This window comes from Trichosurus vulpecula, chromosome 3 (genome assembly GCF_011100635.1).
Source record: "Trichosurus vulpecula isolate mTriVul1 chromosome 3, mTriVul1.pri, whole genome shotgun sequence".
Classification (NCBI taxonomy): Eukaryota; Metazoa; Chordata; class Mammalia; order Diprotodontia; family Phalangeridae; genus Trichosurus; species Trichosurus vulpecula.
In genome coordinates this window covers 48,282,176-48,300,889 of record NC_050575.1, presented here as the reverse complement: position 1 = coordinate 48,300,889, position 18,714 = coordinate 48,282,176, and the positions used below count along the sequence as shown (strand labels likewise).

The window sequence follows — 18,714 nt, the reverse complement described above, 5'->3', positions numbered from 1 at the left end:
GAGGAAGGCACCAGTGACCTCTTTAGGTAAAAAGAATGCCAAGTTATCATCTTCTACTTCTGACTCTTGATGGATTCTGCTACTGCTATGGTCATCATGGTAGTTTTGTTTGCTTTTAACAATTTGCTTTTTCCTTGAGCACCATTTTCATGTGTCTCCAGCTAATATGTCATGGTTTTCTGCTTGTAATTTTTAACCCTGGAATACGGAAATTTTGGGCTTTTCCTCTTACTCAGAGAGTTATATATGGGGCTAGGTGAGATAATAAGTGTGGGAGGCTGTGATTCAATCCTGTGATATTTGTTTAGATGAGTCATTTCTTGTGCCTTCTGATTGGTCAGAAGGGACCTGACAGTAATATCTTAGTGATCTTAAATTCTTTCCTTCAGGGGAAATGGAAGAAGAAATGGAAAATCCAGAAATGGTAGATTTGCCAGAGAAACTTAAGCATCAACTGAGACACCGAGAACTCTTCTTGTCCCGGCAGTTGGAGTCTCTACCTGCCACGCATATCAGGTAATGACTATAGGAATTCAAAATAGAGTTAATTTTTTTTTCTTTACCAAAATCAGTTACACCATTCTTGCTGTACAGTCATATTTCTTTTCCTCAAATACTATTTCTTTTCTTTTTTAGAGGCAAATGTAGTGTCACTCTTCTCAATGAGACGGAGTCCCTGAAATCATACCTGGAGCGGGAGGTATGACTCTGTCCTTGTCCCTTCTAATAGGGCCTTCAAAAAGATTGAAATATTCTGTTATGTAGACCTTCAAGTTCACTGAGAAATGGCCAAGATGACAGTGCATAACTGAGCATGAAGTGATAGGTAGAGAAAGCACTATTTTCTGTCTTGAGTGGCTCTGACTCTTGGGGAAATCCTACAGTGTCACCATGAGTCTCAGCCCCAGGAGTAGTCTATAGACAACATTTTATGTGTTTGGCAGATGAAAAGAGTTGTTATTGCTCTGGATCCCATGTACACAAATGAAGCATTTGATTGACAAGAAAGGCATCCATTTAATTTGAGACCTTAATTTTGGTTTATACTAAGCAAATATTTTCCCAGGACTATCTCTTAACTCAGTAGCCTCACAACATGTTGATCCAAGCAAAATTATCTTCAAAAATGTGTCAGTATTCAACATTCGGAATCTTAGTTGGAACAGAAATTTTTATATGTAGTCTTATTTCCTTGAAATCCAGGCCTGTATGTGAATTATGAACTTTAATTTCGGTGAATTTTCAGCAGTTCTTGTTTTCCTTAATGTCTGAGGATATACGACTTAAACTTGTTCTTATTCTTCCAACTTGAAATGTTTCTGGCCTTGGTTCTGTACATTAAATAGCAAGTGAACCAGAGCCCCTCAAGTTAACTCTGTTTCACATCTATTGATAGCTATAGTTGGTTTTTCCTTAGCAAGGACCTGCTTGTCTTCAAGCTATAAATATGTGCTGGTAATTTGCAGAATTTGGAAAAGAATGATCTTTAACTTAGGTTTCTTTGTTCTGAGTCCTTGCTGTTGGGAAACCTAAAAACAGGTGGCTTGTTACAGAGTGCCTGTAGGGCTCCTGGCAGGAACAAGAGAAAACAGCGCTTTTCTTGTTGTGTGGAGTGCTGTGTTCAAACAAACCTTTTATAGAAGTTCTTACGATCTCTGTGGGTGCTACCTCCCCTAAATTTAGAGCCAATTCACGACTTAAAGAAGAAATAGTTTTGGGAAAGAGTCACTATTTACTGGCACATATATGGTTGTGTTGTTTATTAAAATGTTCTGATAAAACTGAAGGAATGAAGAAAGAAGTAGAAATGTTTTAGAAAACTCTTAACTTAGGAGGGGGATAAAAAATATGTACACAAGAAGGTGCTTGGGAAAGAAAGAAGTGCTTAGAAAAATCCACAGGTACACATTAGCAAAGTGTCGTGATCAGAGTTCATACCCAGCTTCTGAGGTAGCCAGTTAGTTCATCTTTTCGCCTGTTCACCCTTTCCCCACATCTCCAATCAGTACCTCCATCTGTGCTGACTCAGCCTCTTTTCAGGTTCTCTGATATCTAGACTAATATTTTCTCCCTTATGCTAAACTTTGTTTCCCATCTGGGTGCTCACTAAATGTTAACATCTTAACATAATAAGTATGATGTGGAATTGGTAGTAACTAACTCTTCTTCATTCCCCTTACTACCCAGACAGTGACTGATTGATACTGCTTTAAGAGGGTACTGAGAAAGAAGTACTTCACCTTTTGTTCCACATTTTCTTCATGTGGAAACAGGTCTGCATTGTTTTGAGTTTATGAAGTTAGGCATTTATAAGGTTTATGAAAGGCATTTGGTGATGAAGGTTTACGTAGAAAGAGAAGGTTGAAGATAGTTTTTAAAAAGGAAATTTATGTCAAGTGTGGCACCTTGTTGGGCAGACATGAAGTTCCTTAATCTTTGTTGAACAGAATCACAAAATTACAATATATAGAATGGGAAAGGACCATAGAGGACATTTAATATGGTCTTTCATGTTATGTTGAAGGTGGTTTACATGATTCATTTCTTCCTCTAATTAAATTTCATTAAAATTGCTTCAGTAGCAGTAACAATCTGTTACCTGGCTTTCCAGTATTTAGTGGGCCGACTCTCAGTAGTGATACTAATAAAATATCCACATTTTCTAGACTACTTAGTAGTAGCTTTTTGGGTTTGTTTTGTTTATTCAATATGAATCTGTGGTTTCTTCAGTGTAGGTAACTCTACAAATGCAGATCAATTACAATTCTGCAACTTAATTTTCGAGAGTTGCATAAGTAAATTGTATAGGGTTGTATAGTAAATATGTGTCAGAGGCAGGACTTGAACTGAGGTCTTCCTGACACTGCAGCTAGATATCTATTCACTATGCCACAGTATCTTTTTTTTTTTCCTTTTTTATTAATTAATCTAAAAAATGAAAACTTTGATAACCTTTTTTTGGTTTTTATATGTCTTTGTGTTTTAGGATTTCTTCTTCTATTCTCTAGTTTATGATCCACAGCAGAAGACTCTTCTGGCTGATAAAGGAGAAATTAGAGTGGGTAACAGATACCAAGCAGATATAACAGATTTGCTAAAGGAGGGTAAGCTTATGCATGTTATATTGCCTTGCTGAAACGTGTTGCCACCCTAGTGCAAGTCGTGGGTGTGGGACCACTAGCTAGTGAACTAAAATTGCGTTAGGAAAGCAGCAAGTCCTTTCCCCAAAAAGAAAACCTTCTTTTGCACAATCCATTTGAACTTTATATTTACCAGATAGCATTCTTTCCCTCAACCTCATACCCCTGTACACAGAGAAAGTTGCTAAGATGTTGTCTCTAAGAAATTGAATCCTTTGAGGTTGAAAGCTATCTTGACTCCACAAATACAGAGTGGCTGTAAAAGACTGAGCTTTTTGCTGTGGGGTTCCTGTGGATATAGTTTTCAGCAGGAACCTATCTAACATCTGTCTGCTTCTTTTCATTTCCTACCAGCTGGCTTTCTAGTATTTAGTGGGCCAGCTCTCAGGTATCTATGTGAACAAAGCAGACCCTTTTAGGAAAAAATCCACTTTACAAAAGAGATGAATTAGGAAGGGAGGGGTTGTAATTGATTATGTCCCAGGTTCTAGACTAGGTACTGGGAATAAAGAAGACATGCAATAGTCATTACCATCAAGGAGGATAATTCTGTCAGACGGACAATGTATACAAATATGAGTAGAAATTAAATATATTCAAAATCTTTTTTTTTTTTTTTTTGCAAGGGGTAGCACTAGCAGCTAAGGGATCAGGGAAGGTCTGATACGTAGGAGTTGGTGTTTGGGCTGAATTTTAAAGAAATCCAGGGATTCATCAAGGTAGAGGTAAAAAAGGAGTACATTCTAGGAGGGACAGCCTGTGCAAAGGATTTCTTAAGTTTCTCTTCCATCAAGAGTCAACAAGCATTTTTTAAGCAGCTGTTCTGTGCCAGCCATTATGCTAGATTCTGGGGATTAAATACAAAGAATTAATTTTTTCCTTCTCCTTATATTCTAATGGGGGACATAATAAGTATATCTATATCTATCCATCTCTGTGTGTGTGTGTGTGTGTGTGTATAAATATAAATATATATATATATATATATATATATATATGCATGTATGAAATAAATATAAAAAGACTAAGAATAAATATGGAATAATTTGGAAGGAAGGGCACTAATAGTTGGATGGAAGTTTGAGGAATCATGAAAGGCTTCATATAGAAGATGGTATTTAAGCTGCATTTTAAAAGAAGAGAGAAATTCTGTGAGGTTGATGTGAGGAGAGAGCGCATTCCATGTATCAGGGGCAGCTAGTGCAAAGCTACATACACTGGATGTTTGAGGATCAGAGAGAATCCGGTTATAAAACCTTTTCACTAAAAATAAAAAACTAAAAGCTTTCTAACCAAAAATAAAACTTTCTAACTGAAGAGTTGTTATACAGTTGTTTTATGTCCAGCTCTTCATGACCCCAATTTGGGGTTTTCTTGGCAAAGATACTAGAGTAGTTTTGCCCTTTTCCTTCTCCAGCTCATTTTACAGTTGAGGAAACTGAGGCAAGTAGGGCTCAGGGACTTGCTCAGGATCACACAACTAATAGATGTCTGAGGCCAATTTTGAACTTATGATGATGAGTCTTCCTGATTTGGGAACTGTGCGAGTTCCTAGATTTCTCATCTTTTTCTCAATAGTCATGCCATTAATAAAAAAGTTAAAAGAATCTCAAGTTAGAAAAGAACTTGTAGCGGAACTGTAACTGAGCGGGAATTGGTATTCTCTAAAATATCTGTGTCAAGTGATCATCCCATCTTTATTAAGGGCACCTTATGATGCAGCGTGTTCTACCTTTGGGGAATTCTAATTGTTAAAAAATTCTGCTGCTGCCTTGAAATCTCTTTTAAAAAAACACTTTCCTCATTGCTCCTTGTTCGTTCAATAAACATTAAGTTCTACTCTATGTGTAAGGCACTGTTTTAGGTTCAGAGATACAAAGATAAAAAATATTTCCTTCCTTATCCTTTCAGGAGTAGGGTTGGTAGCCTAAGAGGAATATTTTCATTTGGAAGCTTATAGGGCAGTAAATGGAGCCATGGAAGAGTTCACTGGCATATTCTCTCTAGGAGAAACGGTAGATTTAATCTGATTATAGTTCCAGAATGTTAATAGTCTTTGGTTTTGCATCAGGTGAAAGTGCACTATTCCTAAATAGGAAAATAGAGGTTCCTGGGTAAGGATTGTGGGCAAGAGATATACTTGAAACCTTAAGGAGCATGATGATATGACCAGGGGAATAAATTGACATGTTTGGCTGGAGCAGATCTTAGATGTAGTGACTGACCAAGGCTAACAACAATAAGCAGGCACTAAGCAAGGCTTGGTTCAGGTCTGCACAGCAAGGCGGCCAGTGAGATGGCTGGGAAGTATTTAAGAGACTTGCCCATGGTCACACACAACTAATGAGTAAAAGAGGGAAGATGAATCCAAGTCCAGCACTCTTTCCACTCTGGTGTATTATTTTTCATGGTTCTCTCCCTTCCTCCCAGCTTATGTGACTTGATATTTTTTAGACCAAAACCAAATAATTCCACATGCATCCTTGTAGAGTTATGGGAAAGAGAACAATTGTGGACTTAGCAGCCCTTTTAACTTCCATAGAAAGCTGGCAGCATGATGTAATGTTTCAGGCTTGATTTAGGAAACTAGTTCCTTTATCTGTAAAATTAGTATAATAATTTTTACACTATCTCCCTGACTGAGGCATTGTACTGTAGAAAGTGTACTGTATCAGTTCACTGCTCCTTTGGATGAAGAGTTATGTGTCTCAGTTTTTTTCATTTCAGGGAAGAGAAAGGAGTATTCTAGGTTTAAGTCATTTGTCCTTATGAGAAAATAGGATTAACTTTTAACAGAATACTTAGCTGTTGTCCCCTGGATAACTAGAGTTCAGTCTAGGTTGTTATGGTACTATTTTTTTTTAAATTTCTTAATTGCTCTTTTTAATTTTTTTCCTTTGTTAAATTCATTTTTAAATTTCGAATTCCTTAATTTTCTCCCTCCAGCCCCTACCCCCACCCATTTAGAGGACAAGCAATATGATACCCATTAAACATGTAAAATCATATTAAACATACATCCATATTATTTAAGGTAATATTTCAAAAGGGATTTTCTTTTCCTGTATGTGTGAGTAGAGGAGAAAGTAGGAAGATGTTTACTTTGGTCCTATTCAGTTTCAGTGACATAAAGAGTCATCTAGCAATCTTGCCTAGAAACCTAGTAACATCTTTATATTCAAAGTTTGTCCTAACAATAGATTGCATTAGGTGCATCCTCTAATCTAAAAAAGATCTCAATATAATTTAACAGAATTGTAAATAACATTAGCAGGCATTCTTAATTTTTTTTATGTCATGGACGTCCTTGACACTCTAAAGAAGCCTTCCAGAATAATGTTTTTAAATGTATGATACACATGAATTTACAAAGAAAACAGATTTTATCATAATACAGTGATCAAAAACCCCCTTTTTTAAGTTCATGGATTTCAGCTTAAGAACTTAATCTGTCTGAATATGAACACCATTGTGATATCCTAAGAAGTTCTTTGAGCTAATAAATGGTAAATACTTAACTCTGGATCTATTTTTTTCCAAAAGAATGTGTTCTCTTTTCTAGGTGAGGAAGATGGAAGAGACCAGTCAAAACTTGAAACAAAAGTTTGGGAAGCATATAATCCATTAATTGATAAGCAGATTGATCAGTTTCTGGTGGTGGCACGGTATGTAAAGTTCTTGACATGTTGACTCATGGGGCTGTTAGAAGCTGTGAGGAACCATCGATGATTTTAAAACTAGAAAGGATCTTATATTATTTAACTCAGTTTCTTGATTTTGCAAATGATGAGATGGAAGCTCAGAATGGTTAAGCTACGTGGACAGGGTCACACACAGAGGCAGGATTCAAATCCAAATCTTATGTCGGAGTACTCTTATTGCTACACCACATCGAATGTTATTTGCCCTAGTGTTTCCCAGATGACTTGGACTTCAGTGCCTTTTTATGACTGCTACGTACAAGGAAAAGGTCCTCAGCTTCTTAGCTATCCCCACTTTACTCCCTTGGCCCCATGATGGAAATAGCTTGTATGTGGTCAGGCAAACTAACAGCTCAGGTTTATGTTTTTTCCTATGTTCTTGGTTGCAATCTTGATGTTAATTGAGGTCTAACATGCCTTTATCAAAGCTGGCTTGGGGTCTTGCAGCCAACTGAAGGAGATAATGATACAGTTTTGGCTGAGGTTCAACAGCTACTCGGTGGATTTATGCTACAGACTGAGGGTAATCTACATGTGTCATCTCTTCTTTTCTCTGAATCTTTGCTTATTGCTCAGGGACATCTTGGCATTTTTCTGTTACCTCCTGTTTTTAAGATGCATTAGGAAGGATCTGGAACTTTAACATTAAACTATAAGAAATAGTGATAGCCCTTATCTCAAATCTTGCTTCTAAAGGTAGTAGCCACTTTATAAGGCACTATGCAATTATCACTAAGGCGCTCTTGTCCGTATTATCATGATGTCATTTTGGTCTTCTTTGAGCATGAAAGACAAGCAACTTCTTCTTTTCTCTCTACGTTCTTTCTTGGATATAGCTAGTATAGCTGTAGTGGAAGACCCTAAATGTCAAAATGAGGACAGTCTTTTGTGTTGTTGTTTGTTTATTGATGCTTTTGTTTTATGTAAATTCCTTTTTCTTAATATTTTCTCCTCTTCTCCTTCATCGAAACACAGTTAACCAAAACCATTCCGAGCATAAATCATCACAGTGATTATATCTGACTAATGCGATTTTATAGCATTATGTGCATTTATAGCATTCCTCATCTATAGTCATTCTCTTTTGAGAAGAGGGAAGCTTGTTTCATCATCTTTCTTTAGGGTCAAGATTGCTTATTCTAAGTAATTAGAGTTTAAGTGCCTTTCATTGTTGTTTTAACATTTCATTGTTCTATGGAAGTTGTGTGTGTGTTCTGCTAGAAATTTGGCATCCAATTCATACAGGTCTTCCCCTGCTACTTTGAGCTTCTCATTCATTGCTTCTTATGACATACTAATGTAACAAGACTATATCATTGTATTAATAGTTGCAGAAAAAACTTCCAATGAAATATAGCACATTTTTATTAAAAACTCTTAAGGCACTTCTTTAATGTGAACAAAAGTATATATTTAAAACTAAGAACTAGTATTATTTGCCATGGAAACCTGGAACCTTTTTCAATAAGTATAGGGTTGTCTACTTTTACCGCTATTATTTGGTGTAATATTAGCTGTGTTAGCTGTGTCAACAAGATGAAAGAAAAATTAGAGACATAAACATAAGCAAAGAGAAGGAAAAAATTATCCACATTTTCTAATGTCATTATGTTTGACTTCAGAAGATCTTAGATCTAGAGCTAGAAAGGACCTAAAAGGTGTTCTAGTCCATCTTTTCATGTTATAGATGAGAAAACTGAGGCTCAGGAAGGTGAAATGACTTGGGCACAAACACAGATATTATAATAATCAGGCAGGATTTGATCTTAGGTCTCCCTTACTGCTAGTCCTTAAACCTTCCTGTGCTCAGCAGAGAAACTAATAAACATGATTAGTGGAGTTTCTGTGAAGTACTAACCACTTTTTTTTAAAGCTTTATCCCATACCAAGATTTGAGTATATACATCTTAGCTTCCCAGTTCATTATATTGAGCTCTTTAGTGTACACCTGGGAGTCATAAAGCTCCTCATCTTCCATTACCTATAACTTTAATCTTTAGCGGCCAAGATGGCGTCTGGAAAGCAGGGACTTGTATGAGCTCCCCTCCAGGTTCCTACAAAAACCCATAAAATATGGCTCTGAACAAATTCTAGAACTGCAGAATCCACGAAATAGCAGAGGGAAGCAGGGATCCAGCCCAGGACAGCCTGGATAGTCGTTGGATGAGGTCTATCGAGCATGGAGCTGGGAGCAGAGCAAAGCAGAGCCCAGCGTGGGTGGCGCCAGGACCAACCAGACCTGGAGCTGGGCAGAGCGGGCCCTAGCCCCCTGAATCAGTGAGCTGAGGCAGTTACCAGACTTCTCAACCCACAAACACCAAAGACAACAGAGAAGGTTAGTGGGAAAAGCTGCAGGGACAGAGTGAAAAGAGTTTGCAGTTCAGCCACTGCCCCGAGGGGGAGCAGGGGTGATGCAGCTTCAGAACTACAGCTGCAGTTGCATCTGGCCCCGGGCCCACCTGGTGGAAGGAATTAAGTGGCAGATCACAACAGGAGTGCAGAGCCTGCTGAAGATCTAAGTCCAGTCCGGGTTGGGGGTTCTTGGGAAAGGAGGAGTGCTGGGGTGGCAGAGCTGGCTGTAATAGCTCTGAAATCAACAACACATCCCCCCAAACTTGGAACACAGTACTCTTTACAAGTAGTCATACCCCGACGAAAAGCTCAAGGATCAAATAGTTGGCTGGAAACAGGGCCAGGCAGCGAAAACGCACCCAGATTCAGTCTCAGACTTTGGAATCTTTCTTTGGTGACAAAGAAGACCAAAACATATAGCCAGAAGAAGTCAACAAAGTCAAAGAGCCTACAACAAAAGCCTCCAAGAAAAACATGAACTGATCTCAGGCCATTGAAGAGCTCAAAAAGCATTTGGAAAAGCAAGTTAGAGAAGTAGAGGAAAAATTGGGAAGAGAAATGAGAAGGATGCGAGAAAACCATGAAAAACAAGTCAATGACTTGCTAAAGGAGACCCCAAAAAACACTGAACAATATACTGAAGAAAACAACACCTTAAAAAATAGACTAACTCAAATGGCAAAAGAGCTTCAAAAAGCCAATGAGGAGAAGAATGCCTTGGAAGGCAGAATTAGCCAAATGGAAAAGGAGGTCCAAAAGACCACTGAAGAAAATACTACCTTAAAAATTAGATTGGAGCAAGTGGAAGCTAGTGACTTTATGAGAAGTCAAGATATTATAAAACAGAACCAAAGGAATGAAAAAATGGAAGACAGTGTGAAATATCTCATTGGAAAAACCACTGACCTGGAAAATAGATCCAGGATAGATAACTTAAAAATTATTGGACTACCTGAAAGCCATGATCAAAAAATAGCCTAGATATCATCTTTCAAGAAATTACCAAGGAGAACTGCCGTGATATTCTAGAGCCAGAGGGTAAAATAGAATTTGAAAGAATCCATAGATCGCCTCCTCAAAAAGATCCTAAAAAGAAAACTTCTAAGAATGTTGTCGCCAAATTCCGGAGCTGCCAGGTCAAGGAGAAAATACCACAAGCAGCCAGAAAGAAACAATTTGAGTATTGTGGAAACACAATTAGGATAACACAGGATCTTGCAGCTTCCACATTAAGGGACCGAAGGGCTTGGAATTTGATATTCCAGAGGTCAATAGAGCTAGGATTAAAACCAAGAATCACCTACCGAGCAAGACTGAGTATCATGCTCCAAGGCAAAATATGGATTTTCAATAAAATAGAGGACTTTCAAGCTTTCTCAGTGAAAAGACCAGAGCTGAATAGAAAATTTGACTTTCAAACACAAGAATCAAGAGAAGCATGAAAAGGTAAACAAGAAAGAGAAATCCTAAGGGACGTACTAAAGTTGAACTGTTTTGTTTACATTTCTACATGGAAAGATGATGTGTATGATTCATGAGACCTCAGGATCAGAGTAGCTGAAAGGAATGTGCATATATGTGTGTGTGTATGTATGTATGTAGGTGTTTATGTGTATATGTGTGTGTATGTATATATATATGTGTATATTTGTGTGTGTGTATATGTATGTATGTATGTGTATATATGTGTGTGTGTGTGTGTGTGTGTGTATAGACGGAGGGCACTGGGTGAGTTGAATATGAAGGGATGATAACTAAAAAAATAAAATAAAATTAAGGGATGAGAGAGGAATATATTGAGAGAGTGAGAAAGGGAGAGATAGAATGGGGCAAATTATCTCACATAAAAGTGGCAAGAAAAAGCAGTTCTGTAGGAAGGGAAGACGGGGCGGGTGAGAGGGAATGAGTAAATCTTGCTCATCAAATTTGACCTGAGGAGGGAATACCATACACACTCAATTGGTTATCTTACCCCACAGGAAAGAAGGAGAAAGAAGATAAAAAAGGGGGGATGATAGAAGGGAAGACAGATGGGGGAGGAGGTAATTAAAAACAAATACTTTCGAAAAGGGACAGGGTCAAGGGAGAAAATTCAATAAAGGGGGATAGGTTAGGAAGGAGCAAAATATAGTTAGTTTTTCACAATATGAATGTTGTGGAAGGATTTTACATAATGATATGCATGTGGCCAATGTTGAATTGCATGCCTTTTTAGGGAGAGTAGGTGGGGAGGGAAAAGGGGAGAGAATTTGGAACTCAAAGTTTTAAAAACAGATGTTCAAAAACAAACCAAAAAAAACAGTTTTTGCATGCAACTAGGAAGTAAGATACACAGGCAGTGGGGCGTAGAAATTTATATTGCCCTACAAGAAAGGAAGGGAAAAGGGGATGGGAGAGGAGTGGGGTGACAGAAGGGAGGGCTGACTGGGGAAAAGGGCAACCAGAATATATGCCATCTTGGAGTGGGGGGGAGGGTAGAAATGGGGAGAAAATTTGTAATTCAAACTCTTGTGAAAATCAATGCTGAAAACTAAATATATTAAATAAATAAATTTTTTTTAAAAATCATATGAAGCCAAAAGAGAAGAGACCATGGGGCAAAGCCTTGGAAAACAGTTAGTGGGCATGATCTGGATCCAGCAAAAAAGAGCGAGGAGTGATCACATTTGCAGACCACAAAAGAATAGAAAGTAACCAGAAGGAAAAATTGATCCGTAATGTCAAATGCTGCAGAGAAGTCAGGAAGGATGAGGACAGAAAAAGTTACTAGATTTGACTACTAAGAGATAACATTAAGGACTGTGGTTCTAGTTCAATGAGTCCAGATGCCAGATTTCAGAGGGCTTAAGTGACAGGAAAGGAAATAGTGGTAGTTATTGTAGAAAGCGTTTTCAATGAGTTTGATTGAGAAGGAAAGCAAATGTGAAAGATGATAGTCATTGAGCATAGTAGTCTCTGATGAAGATTTTTTTTTAAGGGTGGGGAAGACTTAGGGATGTTTGTAGGCAGCAGTGGAAGAGCCGGTTGTTAGGGAGAGATTGAAGATGAGGGTTGGGTTTGGCAAGACATGATTGGCAATAGGACAGGGGGACAAGGGATTCAAGTGTTTCAGAGAATAGTGTAGATTAAGAAGGGGAAAGTATAACTAGAGAAGGGATGATGGCATAGTATATTACAGTACTGAAAGTTGGACAGATTGGAGATGACAGTGTCAACAAAGAGTAGGTTCAGGGGGAATGAGGGAGAGATGCAAAGATAAAAGATTGTGATAAGCTAAAGGAAATTTACAGTACTTGAACATGGAAATGGGACGCTTTTGAGTGATGGAAAAATTAAAAACATAGAGCACGTATTAAACTCTGTGTTCAGTGTTAACACTGTGCTAGGTGCTAGGAATAGAAAACCAAGAAAGTAAGCTGGTCCCTACTCTCAAGGAGCTTATATTCTAATAGGATAAGAGAAAACATAATGTAGAGCTGGAAAAAATAGAAGGGTACCAGCATAGGAGTGTGACAGCTAGTGTGGCAATAGAACCGACTGGAAAGTGAGCAGGAAGTAACGTTAAACAGGAAGAGTATGTATTTAGGTAAAGTGGGATGCAGGAGTAGGTTATGAGAGTTGAGTACATTGAGGAAATGGGAATTTAGGGCATTTGAAGGAACACTTTGCATGTTGAAATCCCCTAGAATGAGGGAGGGAATTGGGTTGAAGGTGAAGACTGTGAGCCTGGCACTGTGGGTTGGTAAATAACATGACCTTAAAAGAAGTTGTTAATTGGTAGTCATAAAAAGAGACTAGAAGTGGTAGTGGCAATCAAGGAGTATTGAACAACCCCACTAGAACTAGTGAGGTGGGGGCTGAATGAAGGTGCAACCATTACTGGTAAGGATGGTCTGGGATGTAGTACTATCAAGAAGAAACCAGGTCTCAAAGAATGATGCAAGGTGGGAGGAAATTTGGACATTATGGTGCAAGCATTCCAAAGGGCCCAGTGAAATTGGGGAAGGCTTGCATGTCTGTAGTGAGATAATGCTGGGGTTGGAGTTGAGAGAGATGAGGAATAGACAGTTGAGACTGGGAATTAGGAAGTGGCTGTTAAACTGCACTCTAGCTTTTGACTTGAGGACTCCAAATGGTTGCCAAAGTTACAAATAATAACTTAATAATAATCTCTTAAATCGATCAATCAATAAATATTTATTAAGTACCTACTCTTTGCTAGACACTGTCCAAGGTCCTAGAAATACAATCAGTGAAATTGTCCCTCCTCTCAAGGAGCTTGCATTCTAATAGAAATTGTGTATGTGTGTGTTGGGGTGGGGTAAACCAGTTAGGCTGGATTAGAGACTGGGAGGAGAAGACTGGAAAGATAGTTTGGGGAAAGATTGAGAAAGGCTTTAAAAGCTGTTTGATTGTAGATACAATAGAGAGTCCTTGGAATTTATTGAGTTAAAGAATGACTTGGTTAGATCTACACTTAAGAAAAAAAAATGACTTGTTTTATGGGAAATGGACTAAAATAGGAAGAGACAAAGCAATACCAGTTAGGACACCATTGCAGTAATCTAATTGAGACATGATGAGGGCCTGAGCTAAGGTGATTTTTCTGAAAGTAGAATGAAGAAGTCGGTTGGGAAAAGACATTGTAGATAGAAACAATAAGATTTGGCGACAGATTGGAAATGTTTCTAATAACCTTTGAGGTTCCTTTCACCTTTAAATCTGTGGTTCCTTTGATCTTTTCCTGGATGTCCCATTGGCATCTTAAAAAACAATATGACTAAAATTAAACTCATTCTCTTTTCCTGTAAATTAGCCTCCTACAAACTTTCCTTGTCAGTATAGTGAGTATCCCTGCTTGTCACAAGGGAGACTGTTGAAATTCATAGCATGTAAAACTCTCCATAATCTGGCATCAGCCAATCTTTCCAGAAGTATTTGCCATTATTCATCTTTATATATCTTATCGTCCAGTCAAACTGATCTACTTGCTCTTCCAAGTACATGACATTCTGTCTCCTTCCTCATTGTGTGGAATATATTATTTCCTCATTTCTAGTTCTTGAAATTCCTTCCTTTCTACCTTCCTTCCTTCCCTCCTTCCTTCCTTCCTTCAGTGCTTAGTTCAGACTGCTTCATTAGCATGAGGATTTTCCTGATCCTATAATTGTTTTCCTCCTTTTGAAATTACATTTTTTTAATTCAGTTTTATTTTCAGTTCCCAAATTCTCTACCTCTCCCCTTCCCCTGCTCTACTCATTGAGAAAGCAAGAAAAAGAAAACATCACAAATTTGTATGATCATGTAAAACAAATTTGTTTAATCTTTGTCCTAAGGAAAAAGAAAGAGAAGAAAATATGCTTCAGTCTGCACATTCTCTTATCTGTATATAGATAGCATGTTTCATTATGAGTCCCTTGGAATTGTGATTGGTCATTGTATTGATCAGAATTGCTAAGGCTTTCAAAACTGATTATCTTTACAATATTGCTGTTATTTTATAAATTGTTCTTTTAGTTTTACTCATTTCACTTTGATTCAGTTTATGTAAGTTGCCTTTTTGAAACTCTCCGTCATTTTTTACGGCACAACAGTATTCCGTCACATTTATATAACATAGTTTGTTCATCTATTTTCCAATTAGTGGATAAACCCCTCAGTTTTTATTTCTTTACACCTCTAAAAAGAGCTGCTCTGAATATTTTGTACGTGTGTCTTTTTCCTCTTTTGTTGATCTCCTTGGAGTATAGAGGTAGCTTGGCATAGGTCCAAATGGCTTTCCAGACTGGATGTACCAGTTCACAACTGTTACTATTAGTATATTCATGTTCCTCTTTTGCCACAGCCCCTCCAGCATTTGTCATTTTCCTTTGTTTCACCATACCCAGTTTAATGGGTATGAAATAGTACATCAGAGTTGTTTTATTTGCCTTTCTCCCCTTAACAGTGATTTACAGCAATTTTTATATGGTTATTGATAGTATTGATTTCTTCCTACAAAAAACTGCCTTATTCCTTTGACCATTTATCAACTGGGAGATGCCATTTTTTCTTTTAAATTTGACTCATTTCCGTATATATCTTAGAAATGAGTCTTTAATCAGAGAAGGTTGCTACAAAGGTATTTCCCAGTTTCTTACTTTTCGATTGTTTTAGCTGCATTGGTTTTGTTCGTGCAAAAATGTTTTAATTTTACGTAACCGAAATTGTCTGCCTTGCTTCCTGTGATCTTTTCTGTCTCTTGTTTGATTATGAAACTCTTAACCTCTTGATAGAACTGACAGGTAATTTCTTCCTTGTTCTCCTGATTTGCTTATGATGTCATCCTTTATATTCAAATCATGTACCCATTTGGAGTACCAATTCTGTTCTACTGATCTACCTCTCTGTTTCCTACCCAGTACCAAGTTGTTCTGATGATTACATTTTTGTGGTATAGTTTGAGATCTGGTACCCTTCCTCTTTTTTATTTTTTATTGACATCTTTGATATTGTTGACCTTTTGTTCCTCCAGATGAATTTTTTTATTTTTCCAGCATTGAGCAATTAATATTTTTCCAGTTGTTTGGAACTGCCTTTCTTTCTCTGGAGTGTTTTGTAGTTGTTCATATAGCTCTTGTGTGTACCTTGGTAGATTCTCAAATATTTTATATTGTCCATAGTTATTTGAAATGGAATTTCTCTGTCTGTCTTTTCCTCCTGGATTTGTTGTTAATATACAGAAATGGGTCTGATTTCTATGAGTTTTTTCTATATCCCTAGGTGTTCTTTAAGCTATTATATCATCTGCAAAAAGCGATAATTTTGTCTTCTCTGTTTTTCCTTATTCCTTCCATTTCTTTTTCTTTTCTTATTGCTAAAATTTGTATTTCTTGTCCAGTATTGAATAGTATTGGTGATAGTGGACTAACTTCTTGCTTATCCCCTTTACAGATAGATAATGCTTGTTTTGTGTTTCAGGAAGATATTAATTATCCTTTAAAGAAAAGTTCAATTGACTTCCAGGTAACATCAACAATAAGATGGTGAATTTTCTTTGATTCCCCATGACCTCTCAAACCTCTCCAAAACGGAGACCATGCACCAAAAATAAAGCAACTGGTCCAAAAGAAGGTTAAAATGCCTCCAGAAGCTCAGGAATTGCCCCTCACTGACTTGGCACTCCTTCCCCTCCTTCTATACACTGCCACTAGAACACCCAAAGATACAACACAGGTTTACATCAAAACCCACTCCTGTACCTTAGTTCTTCTGATTCCCCTTCTTTCTTTTTACCATGGGGCTTCACAGTGAGCTTGGCCACACCCTTTCAGGAACAAAAGCCTTCCAGGTGAAAGTGCCTGGGAAATTTGCTTTGAATTGCTTGTGCCTGGTCAGACAACTGAAGAACAGGAGTTGGACGGGTTACTGGTAGAAGGTACTGTGTGTGGGGTGGGGGGATGGGGAAGACTGCAGTGCTTCACTAAACCAGAGAGAAAGTTCAGCATCCAGCTAGGGTCAGTTCTGACCACTCAAATCATTCAGGGCTGAGATCTGGTCTGGTGATCTGTACATTGCTCAGTGTGGGAGGAGGCTGAGACACTTCGAGATCAACCCCCTGAGGAAACCACAATTAAAGTCAAAAAGTGAATTATAAGGAAAATAGATGGATGGGAGAGGGGAAGGTTGAAAATATTAAAGATTTCAGGAAGAAGAAATCTCAAAGGCCTTGTGAACATAAACAGATAAATTGATAAGAAATACAATAGCAACAGAAGGAATTATGGCCTCCAGGTAAATGAGTTCAGAAATCTATGAATACTACAAAATAAAGGAAAATGATCCAACACTTGGTGAGATGGATGACCCGGTGGAATTTGAGAACGTAGAAGCAAAACACATTGTTCTTGAGTGGTTTAAAAGACAAATGAGAATTATGGAAAAATTTGAATTTGCTGCAGCAAGCCTCATGAAAGAAACAAAAGAGAGAACAGTAGATACGAAATTCAAATACGCAGAAGTGAAGGACAATCTAGAAGAGAAGCAAAGAACAATAACATTAATAGAAAATATGCTTTACTTTGCAAGCAAAACATGGATCTTGAAGACAAGATATGAATAGAGGATCATAAGTCTCCCAAAAGAACATGATAGGACAAAGAAAAACCTTAATACCATATTGAAGGAAATAATAAAAGAGAACTGCCCAGATCCTTCTGTTCATAGAAAATGAAATCCCAATTGAAAAAATTCACAGATGTTCTCCATTAAAAAAAACCCATCCAAGGTTGCAAACTCCAAGATTACATGGTGGTTAAATTTAGCATTTCATTTGAGAAACAAGTTCTACCATCCATCAAGAGAAATACCTAATACAAAACAAAGGACATTTGAATAACACAGGACTATTTCACACCTACTAGAAGAAGGAGGAATGTAAAAATGTGTTCCAAAGAACACCGGAACTCAAGATATACCCCTAGGTGACCTGTCCTGCAAATTTTAGCCTAACCATAACTGGACAATAATGAAAAAAAGGACTAATAATAATAAAGACTTTGAAATTTTTTAGAAAGAAAACTGGAACTGAGGAGATTTGCTTTTTGAATACAACCAAAATGAAGGCGTGAATAAATGCAGACAGCAACAGCAACAACATTACAACCAAAAGACCTTCAGTAAGAGACTTTTTTCTAAAGATACATATGGAGAAAGCTATGAAGGTGGAAACTTGGTAGAGGTAACAGTGAAGTAGGGGACAGGGATTATCATTGGTGGAACCTTGTGATACTTTGCCTACAGGTGAATGCTTCTTTTGTGAGACTGCATTACAGCATGGGAGTAGGGGAGGGTACATGAAAGGTGGAAAAGGGAGTGCTGAAATAGAGAAGAATCAGTTATATTCTGGGGTCAGATCAAAGACTGGCAATGAGAAGAAGGTGGCCTCTGTGGTTGCAGAAAGAGAAAAGCCTACAAGTCAGTGGGGGAGGAGGGGGAAAAATTGAAAAGGGGCAGGGCAAGGAAGGAGGCCTTGCTTTGGAGGTGGGAGGAAGTTCCACTGATGAATGTCCCTATAGGTAAAGGTTGAGGGCCTTGCAGTGGATAAGGCCTGGGGGCTTTGTTGCCTGTAAATCTGCTTGTCTTGACAGGGTGGGAGTTGGAACCCCTGGGTACGGCCAGTATCAGGAGTGAGAATATATGCACACAAAGAGGAGATTTATAGGCAGTTGTAGGGAGGAAAAAGTCAGCAAGAAAGGAGATGAGGGTGAGACCCCGCAAAGTGTCTAACACTGGCAATAATTGACATTGTTCTGAGAATGAGGCACAATGGAAAAGGAGATTCCATGGGGTAAGCCCTACAAGGCAGTAGCAGAAAGTGTTTTTATGTAGGCAAGAGCTTAGAGTGGATACCTTGGATGCTTTGATTGTATGAAGAATACAAAAAAGAGAGAGAGACCAGATGGTGTTAGGGGTATTAAATAAGAGAAAGAAAAGAAAATTGATGAAAATTGGAGAAATCCTTTTTGGAAAGGGATGCAACA

General features: G+C 37.9%; 1 protein-coding gene across 7 annotated transcripts in view; it reads left to right on the top strand.

The window, feature by feature from the left end:
• MTA1 (metastasis associated 1) overlaps positions 1-18,714 on the top strand; it is a 285,890-nt gene that overhangs the window by 157,325 nt on the left and 109,851 nt on the right. For all 7 annotated transcript variants that reach the window (XM_036749079.1, XM_036749078.1, XM_036749077.1 and 4 more), the window contains 4 exons: positions 390-516; positions 637-700; positions 2,987-3,104; positions 6,703-6,805. In XM_036749079.1, the coding sequence (XP_036604974.1) occupies positions 390-516; positions 637-700; positions 2,987-3,104; positions 6,703-6,805 (412 nt within the window). The remainder of the gene's footprint in view (positions 1-389; positions 517-636; positions 701-2,986; positions 3,105-6,702; positions 6,806-18,714) is intronic.